Source organism: Mirounga leonina, unplaced genomic scaffold (assembly GCF_011800145.1).
Source record: "Mirounga leonina isolate KUSES-001 unplaced genomic scaffold, KU_Mleo_1.0 Mir_126, whole genome shotgun sequence".
Taxonomy (NCBI): domain Eukaryota; kingdom Metazoa; phylum Chordata; class Mammalia; order Carnivora; family Phocidae; genus Mirounga; species Mirounga leonina.
The window spans coordinates 2,533,165-2,547,040 of NW_023270314.1; the positions used below are offsets into that span (position 1 = coordinate 2,533,165).

Genomic DNA, 13,876 nt, shown 5'->3' on the forward strand with positions numbered 1-13,876 from the left:
TAATTCCAAGTTTTCCTCCACCTCACTTTAACCGCTAGTTTATACCTTGTCATTACCAATAATTGCCCATATTCCTTTCTTTGGCAACACCTCCTCTTTCTAGCTTACTGACCTTTGTACTGACAATCCAACAATTCCTTGACCCTCATCATAACTTCATTTTATCCCCTCCCTTACATCCTCATCTCCCTACTCACTCAGGCCAGAGCCCATCGCCTACCACCAGAACCAGTCCCTACCAATTTCCATCAACTCCTTCTGTTTCCATCTTGCTTTCCAGCAAAATTCCAATCCGAATTAAACTGAGCTCAGTGCTAGTTCCATATCTGCAACGGAACAGCTGAAAACATCGGAAGAAAGCAAAACTCCATGCTAACTAGCCTCATTTAAATTTAAACCTCAAATTTCAAATGAATTTTTTCCACTTTCCAACAGCCTAAATTTTACTTTAGTCAGTTCCGTCTACAGCTCTGCTCCGTATGTTTTCACCATCTTCTCTGTCCACAAACATCCAAAATCCCTCGCCACTTCTTATTCAAAGCTGAAAATCTTGCTTCCCACTTCATTTCGATAATAACACTCAATAGAGAACTGCATTATCTTCCTTCTACCGATTTTCCTTTAACTGCTTTCTCTCCTTACTCCCTTCCAAGGCATGGCCCTGCACTTTTTTTTTCTTTCAAGTTTTTATTTAAATTCCAGTTCATTAACATACAGTGTAATATTAGTTGCACAAATCCACAAAAACATGTTCAGGCCATGAATAAATATGTTCAACATGACATAAAATATATTTAAAAACAAGAGAGAAATTCACAGCTAAGCAAAACAAGATTGAATTGAATAGCTCTTTAACTGCAAGAAAAAAAGGAGTCAGTAATACTATGCTTGAACTTTATAACTCAGTATGACTTCTGATTTTGAAAAATTCCCATTGGAACTTGCTAAGTTGTCCCTCTGGAGCTGTCTGCCTACCACCAGTAGTCAGAATATAAATATGCACCCCTGACCCCAGGCTGATATCCTTTGCATTTTTATTCATTTATCCTTAGGGGATAACCAGTGTTGGATTCAGGGAAAATAAGACAGCCTTGATGACTTACTGATATTGGAGAGCAATGATGGACTTAGAGTTTTCTGAACCAACACAGTGTGTCCAATTGGAGAAGTATTGTGTAAAATAGATAGCTCATGAATAAAAAGACTATGGACTCTGAGAAACAAACTGAGGGTTCTAGAGGGGTGGGAGGATGGGTTGGCCTGGTGATGGGTATTAAAGAGGGCACGTACTGCATAGAGCACTGGGTGTTATATGCAAACAATGAATCATGGAACACTACAACAAAAACAAATGATGTAATGTATGGTGATTAATACAACATAATAAAAAAAAAGTTTAAAAAATTATTACAATTGGTTGGAATAAGCTTAATCTATTTAAAAAATAAAAATAAGAAATGTTTGTTCATGATGGTCCCAAAATAGGAAGTGACAAGTTACCTTGAGTATTCCAAAAGATTGTTGTTTGGCATGCAAAGTTATAATGATATGTAGAAAAAATTTTAAATGCTATTCATTAATATAAATAAATTTATAGAGCCCAACACAAAATTTTGGTCAACATCTAGGTTACTCTCCACTAGTGGTTATTACCCCACATCAGACATATTCAAGGCATTTTGTTAAAGGCTTCTCATAAAGAAAGGTAGATCTTAAAGAGGAAAGAGAAAAATAGAGATCATCAAAAGGTAATTTATATGAGAACTTAAAGTTCTTTATATGATTACTGAACCCTAAGTATGAGAAAACATGAATTAATCTTGTTTGATTGCAAACTCTACATTCTATACTTAAAACACACATAAACACAGTCTCTCTTTCATACACACACACACACACACACGCACACACCCATGAGATCATCCTCGTATTGATCTTTTTTGCTTGAACACAAGAGTATTTTACTCCCAAGCATAAGTAAACTCTGATTCCCCAATCAAAATAAAGCATGTGCACAAATAATTTATTCTTATTTGTAGCTAGCAGCATTAACACACTACTAACCAATCCCTCAATTTCTCATGAACCAGTGTTGAAAAGTGGGCTCTTGTTTTTTATAATAAGAGTAGAGGATGGATTCATTCCATTTAATAAGAATATGAAGCCTTGGGAATAGATAGATAGCTGTTCTTGCTTCAAATGACACCTTGAGACTACTTAACATTCTTAGCTTCCTCTTTTGCAAAAAGAGCTAAAACTGGTGGCTCAATAGTAGCACACATATCATGGGAAAAGTCATGATGTAGATTTCATTGTCCACCATTTTCATCTAGATGAAGAACGCAAAGATGTTGAGAGTACCCTACTTTAAGACAGAGTTCGAAATTAGAAGTATGGACATTGAACACAATGCCCTATTATTTTTGCTTCTGAAGAGCCTAGTATCAAAAAATAATTAGCAAAGAACAAAAAAGATTTTTCTATAGATAATCACTAAGGTGTTCTTGATGCTGTGACCAGTAGTGAAGTATTTGTAGTGAAGTATTGGTAAGTATTTGATAAGCATTCATGAATATGATGATGGTTTAATATAACAGGAACTTTGAGAGTTCTTCTTTCCTTCATGCTATGCAGAGCCCAAGTAGCAAAATATCTCTGCAACAATGAACAGAAAAAAATCCTGGATATATTCTATAATTTACCAATTTTATTGATGGCTTCTGAAACAGATTATATTGTGAAAGGAAATATGCTTTATAGTCTGATGCATTTGGGTCCCAGGTCCAGCTTCATCACTTACCAGCTGGGTGACCTTAAGCAATTAAACATCTACCAATTAATTTTAACTTTAGGAGGGCAGAAATTCACTTTCATTTACAGTGTTATATTCTCAGTAGGGCTTGGCATATTGCAAATATTTGTTAAATATTTATTGAAGGATGAACCTCTCATACCTGTTTTTCATTAGGCAATGAAGATAGTAATATCTTAATGCTTTATTTTAGAATTAAAGAGGTAGTTTTCATGAAAGCCAATGGCATAGCCCACGGCACTTTGCAGGTGTTTAAAATATGCTTGTTTCTTTCCTTGAACTAGTGTAAAATAAAGCTAGGTCAGGTAAAGAGGAGGTATTTTTCTTTAAAAAATACTGATTTTAAAAACGATATCTATCAAAGCAATGGAACATGCCAATATACAGTTTAACATCAATTAGATTTCACTTTAAGGGATAACTGTTGATGCTATAAAACATCCCTTTCATTACTCTCTCAGTCCAGCAGTTACAATTGCCATTCTCCATGGGCTCTTTTATGTCATCTCATTTTATTAATTTCTGTGACCAGTCTCAAGAAGATACTCCTGTTCAAAGATAAACTGCTTTACTAGATTCCTATATCCTTAAGGTTAGAGACAGGGCCTCACATATAGCATGTGGCTGAACCATATGAAATTGCTGATACTTGGCCACTATGACCCATAGGAATAGTAATTCCATATGGTTCAGCCAGTAGCTAGTCAACAGATATTTAATTTTAAAAGTAGGAGTAAAACAGAAACTTTATATTTTTTATTAATTCTCAGCATAAACTACAGAGTTGGCTTAAGAGTGATGCTCCAATATATGATTATAAACATAATATAACAATAAACTTGTTCTAATCATCTTGTAGCACTGAAACTGAAACACAAGAGTGTAATTCCTTGCTTCCAGGATATTCCCCTCCCTACCCACCCAACAACTTCAAAAACATCCACTCTACCCTATTCTTTAAGATCCAGGTCAGATGCTATCTCCTCCATAAGACTCAACCAGGCATGCCCTTCGTATGCTCCTACTCTGCACCTCTTTCTTTTTTTTTTTTTTTTAAAGATATTATTTATTTGGGAGAGAGAATGAGAGAGAGAGAGCAGGAGAGGGGGGAGGGTCAGAGGGAGAAGCAGACTCCCTGCCGAGCAGGGAGCCCGATGCGGGACTCGATCCTGGGACTCCAGGATCATGACCTGAGCCAAAGGCAGTCGCTTAACCAACTGAGCCACCCAGGCGCCCCTCTGCACCTCTTTCTATATACATACCTCATTGGAGGACAGGAATCTATTCTTATGAGTGGGCTCTGCCTTTACCTAATCTGCAAACACGTAGTTATTTTACAGGTACTCTGAAGGATTCCTTGGTTTCTCAAGGTCTTTCACTTGAAAAATTCACTGATTTTATTTTGGAGTTCCCATATATGTAAAGCAGACTTTAACAATCGACACAGCAAGCCTTTTCCCCACACCTTCCCAGAAAAAAATAAATAAATAAATAAATTTCTGGGTTATACGAAAAAGAATAAGAGATTTTAGGTTACTTAAAATATAAACAATATGACAATTGTCAGCCATGTTTACTTCATTACTATGTATTATTAAACAGCAAACAAAAAACTTACCAGTCTCAGAAGTCCTTACAGAGAGTAAAGAAGATAACTGATTGCCATGACCAAATCTGGTATATGACCTGACAGAAATGTTGTAGAGGGTGTAAGGTTTTAAGCCCCCTAAAATTATGTTTGTGGTTGAGGTGTTCTTCATAAACAAGGTGTCCATATTTTTATACAGCACTTCATAAGCAACAATAATCCCATTGGGTTTCTCAGGTGGTGACCACTTCAAATTTATTTCACTTGCAGTAACATCAATAACTTCAATATCTTGAGGTGATGATTCTGGTTCTGGGGGATGAAAACAAAATTTTAAATACATGTATTTTTTCATGCTAATTGCTTCAGCCACTAAGGGAGCATGAGATAGACAGCAGTAAGCATGCAACACTACTTGCTTCTCTTTATTAAAATTGCACCTGATATTCTTACCATCTTCTGGAGTTCTCACAAAGATGTCATTTTCTTCAGACAAAGAACCTTCTCCAACATGGGTTGAGGCAGCCACTCTCATTTTATATTTCGTGTATTTCTTTAACCCTATAATGACAACAGTAATCTGTTTAAAGATCATAAAATAGCATTCATGGATTAGGGTCATTTGACACAGGACTAGTGAAAATAATTTATTTGGGAGACTGGCTCTCCAAGTCAGTTTCCTTGTAATCTCATTGTCCCAAAATTCCTCAGGCGTGAGGGTCTTCCCATGTTGATGATATTTTAGTTCTTTCCTGAATATTAGGGTAATCATTGAAGCTGAAAAATAATTTTTGGCACGCTGCAAGGACTATGTTGACTTGGCACAAACAGCATGTCAGCTCAGTAACTTCAGCTGATTTTCACATTCATTCATTCAAGCTTTTAACACTTTACTTCAGTGTACAAGATATAAAATTCTCTGGGTTAAGTATATCCCTACAATACTTGGTGATCTGATGATCTCTTTTTTTTGTAGATAAATATAGATAAAGAAAAACACATTTAATCAAGTTATTTCTTCACATTTTTCAAGATGTCCATGGCAGCACAGCATAAGAAAATCTGAAATGAGGCAGCACATGTCCTGCAGTGTTTAAGGCAAAAAGAGATGCATATTTTCATCAGAAAAGCAATGTTTTAAAAAAGATTGTTCTACCTGTTATGAGAAAGCTGTTATCTCTAGTAGTCATCTGGAATGCTCTGTTTGTATCCAGTTCCATTGCATAAATGGTATAATGAGTTATTTTTCCATTGGGATATTCTGGAGGATCCCAATACAACAAAATAGATGAAGAACTAATATTTTTATAGTTTATAATTTGAATGGAGCTTGGCACTTGTAAAGAAGAATGAACAATTAATGTGAGCAAAAAGAAAAAGTATTACAATGTGTAAGAGCAGTATTTGCAGGTAATTATTTCAAAGGAAATACATTCTTACCTTGCTCACGTGTCCTCACATTGAGAACCGTTGGTGGTCCTTCTCCCATGATGGTGAAAGCAGATACACTAATCATGTGCTCAGTGAAAGGTACAAGTCTCCTGATAACATAAGACAGCTGTTCAGCAGCAATGTTGGTGATATACAGATTCCTTGTAGTTCCTATTTGAAATCAGTTAAAAAAATCATGATCAAAATTATTTTTCCTCACAGAGTGAAACCTTAAACTTGATTTCACATTAGTCATTAATTTTTCTATGTACTCCTTTATGCAAAATAATAAAAATATGTGTAAATAATAAACATGTATAATTAATAATATATACATCTTGGAACATGAGACTAGTGTTTTGAGAAAATACAACCTTCTGAAAGGGACTGGCTAGGAATTTTCTCTGAAATGAAAGATGAGGTAATAATATCAAATTAAAATGTTATAAGTCAATGCTATGTTGTAATGTGAATGTTATCGAAATGAGACTTATTTGGACTAAAAAAATACCATACCTTTATCAAACCCCTTGGGGGTTTAAAGTAAGCATGCTTGGATAACTGACACATAAATATGTCTGAACAAGGATTTCAAATAATGTTAATTTTTTTTTATTAAGAACCTGTGCGTCCAACAATGTTAAATAACAATTAGGCCAGACAAATACTCAAGGAAACATCTGTATCAGAAATTGTGGGCCTCTTAATTTTTAGTGTTGCTCCAGTCTTTGCACAGCTCAAAATGGATCAGTAAATGAAATAAACATATATCAAATGTAATGTGATATTTTTGACTAATTCTGCATCAATAAAATAACATAATACTTTTAATTTGGAATGAGACAACTACTGAATCAGAAAAAAAGGCAATGAAAAAAATATTCTTCTCACTTTTAGAATGACCAGAGAGATCATCTAGATCTGCGTCATGTAACCAACTATTTTTAATTTGGTATATATGGCATTCTTCTTTTAGAAACAGTAAGATCCATTGACCCTGAAAAGCAAGTGTATACACTAATGACATCACCACATCGCTGGGGTCACCTACACCTGTTTATCACCCCATGCACTAGAGTTGTAACTTTCTGACCTATTTACCTTTAGTGACATTTGAAAACCTATTAGTCAAAAGCTGCAGAGAGTGTGAGGCCTGTAAATGATTTGAAGATATGTTAATCCCTCCCCATCACACCTGCTTTGGCAACTGTAATAACTGATTGTCTATGCAGCTTGGCCAGAGACTCTAGGGTGCTACTTTCTCTAGGAGGAAGGTCAAATGGGTTAGGAGGGGCCAACGCCTGCCTGTGTGGCATAACCATTTGCTGCATGAGGTTATCCAACAGTTGAAGAAGAAAAAATCTGACTCCAGCCCATGAACCATTAATAATTTGGTTGAACTCTAAGCTAAGGTTCATATCTGTGCTAGCTAGTACTGATTGTTTGAAATACGCTTCAAAGAACATAAATACTGTACCTACCAACTGCTGAATGCTGGTCTTCAGCTCGGTTCCTCACAGGGAAATTATTACGCGCATGACTGTTATATATAGCTGAAGCAAGTGAGTAGAGGTCTGAAGGTATCTCTGCTGAACCCTCAAATAATTCTGCCATTGACTCTTCTTTGTTCACAGTTTCTGGAGTCATGGGGTCATCTATATACTGTAATTAAAAACAGACTATTTAAAATGACTGTAACATTTACACTTAATAATGACTTCACTCAAGTATTTAGCTTAATTAAAAAACTAGCAACTTTGGAATCACACCTTTTAAAAAGACAGTATTATATCCACAACTACTGTCTTCCTTTACATTCCCAGATTTCATTCTAGAGCTATTAAATTCCTGCATCATTTTAACACATCCTGATCACTCCATTATCTTAAGAGATCAATACTGTATTGTGGGATGAAGGGGATATTTGTTTCCGATTTGAGTTAATTATTGTAAAATTAGACATCCTCATACAGAGGTTTCATAACTAAACTTTTAAAACCATTCACCCCCAAAAGTAAGTGTTCTAGGCACACTGCCCTATTAAAATATGTTTTGCTTCTCTATCTGTGTGTTCTCATTTGCATATGAGGTGTGAGAGGCTTGTATGCCTGCTTGATACATCAATAATAGTTTATCTTTGATCAAGTGAAGTTACAGACATGAACAAAACTGCATGGCAATCGCTTTCAAATAGCCTATCCAAGGCTCTGGACGTAAAGAATATTTTAAGTAACTGTGATTGCTCCTAGATCCCATAATGTACTTCACACATGTCAAGTTCACCAAAGTAACAGATACTGAAGTGAAAATATCAGGGGCACATTACAGATAAATGCAGAAGAGTTTCTATTGGGATAACAAGATGACTCTCCTTTCCCCCTTCCCACAAAGCATAACTGATTGAGGAAAGGTTATTTGAGCCAAATACTATTAGGTATTTTGTGTAGTTTTCAACCTCGGAAATAAGACTAAACATTAATCAAAGTAAATGTTGCCTTAAGAGACTTAACAACCAAATGAAATGTGTGAACTTTGGATTCTAATTAGTACATATCTACCAACATAGGCTTCAAAAATAATCAGGAAAATGTGAATATGTTCTAGATATTAGATGATACCAAAACAATATTAGTAATTCTGATAGTTGTGGTAATGGAATCGTTATATGAATTAAAATGTCCATGAGTTTTAGAGATTTGTTATTAAGTAGGCACGTAGGAGCAAAATGGGAAGTCTGGAATTTATTCTAAAATATGTCCAAGGCAACAGTAACAATGGGAAACAGCTGATGCCAGTATGACAGGATGTTAGTTACTGAATCCAGGTGAGGGGCAAATAGGGGGTTATTACATTCTCTTCTCTACTTTCATATCTGTTCAAAATTTTCCAAGATAAAATCATTAAAAAAAAAAAGACATTGCAAGAACTACTTGCTTTTGGTTCATTACTTTTCAAGTTCTGCTTCAAAACTCACCTTTTAAGAAAAACAAAAATGCTTTTTTTAAAAAAAAAGAAAATCATTTTATTCCTTCCCAACTCCATGCTCTCTCACACTCACATGCTCTCTCAAACTTGTAATATATAATAAAGGTTTTATTTATGTAAATAACTTTTGGTACTCTTATCTTTTAATTATCTTACATGTTTTGGGGTTGTCTTTAGTCCTAGAGCCAAAAACAGAGTTTTTATTCCTAAATAACATCAATACTTAGTATTTTAAAAAAACTAAGAGGTTCTCAGGAAAAATTTCAGTAAGGCAAGAAATTTTAAGGCCGTTTGTTTAACCATCTACAAAGATAGGTCACTGGAATATTGACTTTTCTGAGACATAAAAGAATGGAGAAATGATCCAAGGAAATCTCTGGTTCTCCAAATGATATTTATAAAATAAAATTATCTAAATCTTGTTACATCTTTAGCCAGAAGAGTATTGTGATGAAAAGCAGGGGAACACCTATGAGATCTATTCTAAAATTGTTGCAATAAAGAACTCTGGATAGGGAACTCTATATGGGACAAGTTAAAGGTCTTCGATCTTCCAACGGCTCACTTCAGCTCTGCCTCCACAGGGAAATCAGGGAGGGCATGAATCACAAACACATAATTCAGAGATGCTCCGGTATTCCAGTCAATAGTTTATGCTTGAAACACACAGCTGTTTCCACTATCAATCAGCCGCTCTTTGAGAATCTACTGCGTACAAAGCACTACGGAAGGTGCAATGAAGTAGTACAAACAATTTCCCCGTGAACTAAAACTTTGCATTAAATCTCCTGATATTTTACACTCCACGTAAGATAAATTATTGAGAGTTATGCCACAGCATCCCATCAATTAACTAAATTAAGCATCTCTGTTGACAAACTGCCATTTCAATAGAAGAGTTGACCTAAATAATTTTGGCTTTCTGAATTTCTCTCAAATTCTGGTATTCTGGAAAGACCCTCCCTAACTGGGGCAATGATTTGAACATTGGTTTCACAACAACCCAGAATGTTATTTGTTATCACTGAGAGGACTGTGCCATGAATATTTCTCACACTTTGCCTCTCTTAAAAAGGCATTAGATATTGGGTTTTTCAAAGGATGAATAAAAAATATTTTAAGAGCAAAAATGATGGGAAAGAACTAGAACTTAAGAAAGTAATTGGAAGGGGCCAAAGTCGACATGAGAGAAATGGAAGAGAAAAGAAGCCCACCACAACCCCTAAAGGTTTCAGACTCACTGAGTTAGTCCAGGGCTCTCAACCTCAGCTCTACTGACATTCTGTGTTAGATAATGTTTTGTTGTGGGAAGGTTAGCAGCATCCCTGGTCCCTACCCACGCGAAGCATCTCCTCAGTTGTGACAAAGAAAAATGTCTCCAGTGATCGCCAACTGGAGAGCAAACTCTCCCTTAGTTGAACACAATTGACTTAGGGAATGTCACAGTTCATCAACATGAAAGGCCTCTCATATGCTACCCAAGAATCTTTGGAATTTATGTGAAAGAATTACAGTTCTTCAGAGCTAAATTCCTAATCCATCTGTACAAACCAACCTGATTCTATGTGTAATAACCTTCATTATAGCTAATGTGATTTTATTTCTTAAAAAATCTCCATTACGTCTATCAATTTAGACTCACTGGAAGTCTACTGGATTGAATTAATGGAACAAGTGACTTATTCTTAAGAAATGTTTCTATATTTTATTATAAACTATAACATGATTTATGCTCTCTGTTATTAAGCAGTAGTAAAAAGAAAAGTCTGCAATTAGCATATGTTTGGAAACCTAATGGATATTATTTCCTTCTGCATATTTTTGGGTGACAACCCTTAAGGCTTAATTCTTTTTCTGTTCCTAATGGTCAATAAAGTAAACTTTATCTCAAGCATTTCCAAACTACTCTTGAGTCCTGTCACCTTCATTCCATAGCAATTGGTCAAGCATTTAGCTGGCTTTCTTCTCATGTTCACCAATGACAAATATTGATATACTTGTGAAACATATCAGATGAAAAGATGTATCTGTATGAATCTCAGAAATTTGTAACACTAGGCAGCAAGATGGTGTCTTTGGGGAGAAAATGCCCCAGGATTCTACTAGAAGAACAAGTACAGGATGAGATCTGAGTGTGAAATTCAAATTAAGAGCAGTCCATAAAGAGATGAATTAAAAATTTTTCAGATTTTAGTCTCAGTGGAATGAGTTTTGCAAAGAAATTAGTTTTATTCTTTGCATTGAAAGAAGTAAGAAATGAACATCAAGGTAGAAAATAGTTCTTCTGAATTTGGATCTAATCAAATTACATATGGACTATTGTGTTCAGATGATTAAGAGGCTCAGTGACAAACTGGAAAATATACATAGGAGAGTAATCAATAATATGAAGGATCCAGAAACCATAGCTGATAAGAAACTGAGGATGTTAAGCTTTAGGGAAATCATGACCATCATCTTCAAATGATAAAAAAATAAATCACTATGTATTGTTGTTACTACTACAAAGAATAACATTTAAAACAACTATGTGTCAAATGTGGTGCTAAGTACTTTCACCCATGTGATATCACTTCATTATAGCCCAAAGAGTTAGGTATCAAGATCTCCATTTTACAGTTGTCTGTTAAAGTTCACAAAACTAGTCATAGCAGAGGTAGGATTAAAACACATTTCCCTGGTTCCAAATTCTGAGCTCATACCATGTGGGTCTAGAGAAAAGAGATGGGACAAATTGGTAAACATTAGAAGACAAATAGTTCAGTTCCAAACAGTTAAAGAACAGAGTAGTTTCTTATTCATCTGTGTATCTTCTGGACCTAACAGAGTGCCTGGAACTTTGTAGTTACTTAATAAATACATGCCTGGGACGTCATAAAGAAGAATATTTTTAAGTTCATAGAATAGGACCTGCTTTTGTGGTAGTAGATACCCTATTATCAGAGTTGATCAAATATTTTAGCAGAGGCTGGATTCCCAATCATTTATTAGGCATGTTATACATGCGATTCATATATAAATTTGGAAGTTGAAATAAAAGTCTTCAAACACTAAGATTAAATTTTCTAATATATTTTTTCAAGTATTTGTTTAAATACTGAAAGTGAAATCTTATACATGTTTCAGCATGCTCAAATAACCCCTATTTATTAAGAAATAAACAAACCATAAAAGGTCACTGGAAAAAATTTTTCAATAAGGGTGACTGACTTTCTGCAATGATACTAAGGAGTTAGATTTCTTAAATAGATACATACCTTCCCCATCTGTTCTCAATTCTTATTTAGTTACTTCTCATTAGAGAGAAGTATAAATAATATACTTAAATCTGGAAGGATTATTCTAATAGATGTGTGAAATATAAAATAGTGGGCTGGGAGAGTGTGGTGGACAGTCTCTCATGTGGCCCCCCCTATTATTCCTACCTCCTATTGTTCATGCATTTGTATAATCCCCTCCTGTTGTGTGGGAACTATGATTTGCATCTAACCAATGAAATAAGGCAAAGGTGAGAGGATGTCATTCTTATGTTTACATTATACCATATAGATTCCCCTTGCTGGCATGATGAACTAAATGACCATGTTGAGAGGGGGGTGGGGGGATGGGTTAGCCCAGTGATGGGTATTCAGGAGGGCACATAGTGCATGGAGCACTGGATGTTATACAAAAACAATGAATCATGGAACACTACATCAAAAACTAATGAAGTACTGTATGGGGACAAATATAATAAAATTAAATTTTAAAATAAAAATAAAATAAATAAATAGATAGATAGATAGATAGATAGATAGATAGATAGATAGATTGATAGATAGATAGATAACCGACCATGTTGGGAAAATCCTTGTGACAATTCTCCTGTGGAGGCCTCTATGAACTGGAACTAAGGCTAGTCTCCAGTCAAAAAACTGAGGCCCTCAGTTTTACAGTCAATAGGAAGTTAAATCTGCTGAAACTCTGAGTCTGGAAATGGCTTCTTCCCAGTTAAGCCACCAGACGAGAACACAGCATAGTCTGCCCTTGATTGCAGTATTACGAGACCCTAAGTAGAGAATCCATCTAAGCTATGTGGATTCCTGACCTACAGAAACTATGAGATAATAAATTAATATGAATTGTCTTGAGCTTGTGGCAAATTGTTATACAACAATGGAAAACTAAGGCAGTAAGACAACAATAGTCCAGGCAAGAGACTATGCAATCCTGAGCTGCAGTGCAGATACAGGAATGAAATATAGATGTATGCATCACCCTTTGGAGGTTAAAATAATTGGCTTAATATTGAATGACTATTGAATGCTAAGTATAACCCAAGACAGAGATAGCCCCATGGTTCTGAGCCTTTATGACACAAAGAGTAACAAGGCCATAATCTGAAAAGAGAAATATCAGGCATGTAAAAGCACCATAAGGACCTTCTCAGTGCTTAGACAATGACCTTCAGGTCAGAGAGCTGTGGTGTGCCCAGTCCAAGAAATAAAGGAACTCTAAAACTAGTTATTTGGTATCTAGGCTTCAAATTAGTCTCTCTCCAGACTTTGTTCTTCATAACTGAAACTATTAATTGTCTAGATAGACTTTCTTCTTGTGTGTTCTGTGAAAACCTTCACAGGTCTCCATCGCCATCCCCAAATCTCTGTCAAGTATCTGTTCCAAGGTGTATCCCAGCTTTGTCTCCTCCTTCTGGTCATAAACCAGGCCATTACCCCAAAAAGGATTTTTGTTTTCTTTTATGAGGGAAAATGAGTTCAGATGTGATAAACCCTGACAGAACCTCCCTACAAATGGTTGCCATTAGGAACAGAGTGTCAGAGAAAGACCAGAATAGAAAGCAAGGCAAAGGGATCATTCAGGTAGGAAGCTGTGACTGAAATTGTGTGATCATTGAAAGAAAGTGTAAGAAGAAGGCTGAAAACAGAACTGTCTGGAACACCTTTACAATGAAGGAGTTAGAAAATTACAGGAGAACTAGCCGTTTCAATTTTCATTTTACAAGACCAAAGTTTTGCAAAGTCATAGCATATGAAAGTGGAGGAAGCATGAGGCAGAAAATA

The 13,876-nt window shown here is 35.5% G+C and overlaps 1 protein-coding gene across 1 annotated transcript in view; it reads right to left on the reverse strand.

Moving 5' to 3' along the window:
- Window positions 1-13,876, reverse strand: part of PTPRQ (protein tyrosine phosphatase receptor type Q) — a 200,353-nt gene that overhangs the window by 162,810 nt on the left and 23,667 nt on the right. The window contains exons 10-14 of the mRNA XM_035002069.1: window positions 7,313-7,493; window positions 5,841-6,002; window positions 5,557-5,736; window positions 4,854-4,961; window positions 4,431-4,712 (exon numbers count right to left, since the gene is read on the reverse strand). Of these exons, the coding sequence (XP_034857960.1) occupies window positions 4,431-4,712; window positions 4,854-4,961; window positions 5,557-5,736; window positions 5,841-6,002; window positions 7,313-7,493 (913 nt within the window). The remainder of the gene's footprint in view (window positions 1-4,430; window positions 4,713-4,853; window positions 4,962-5,556; window positions 5,737-5,840; window positions 6,003-7,312; window positions 7,494-13,876) is intronic.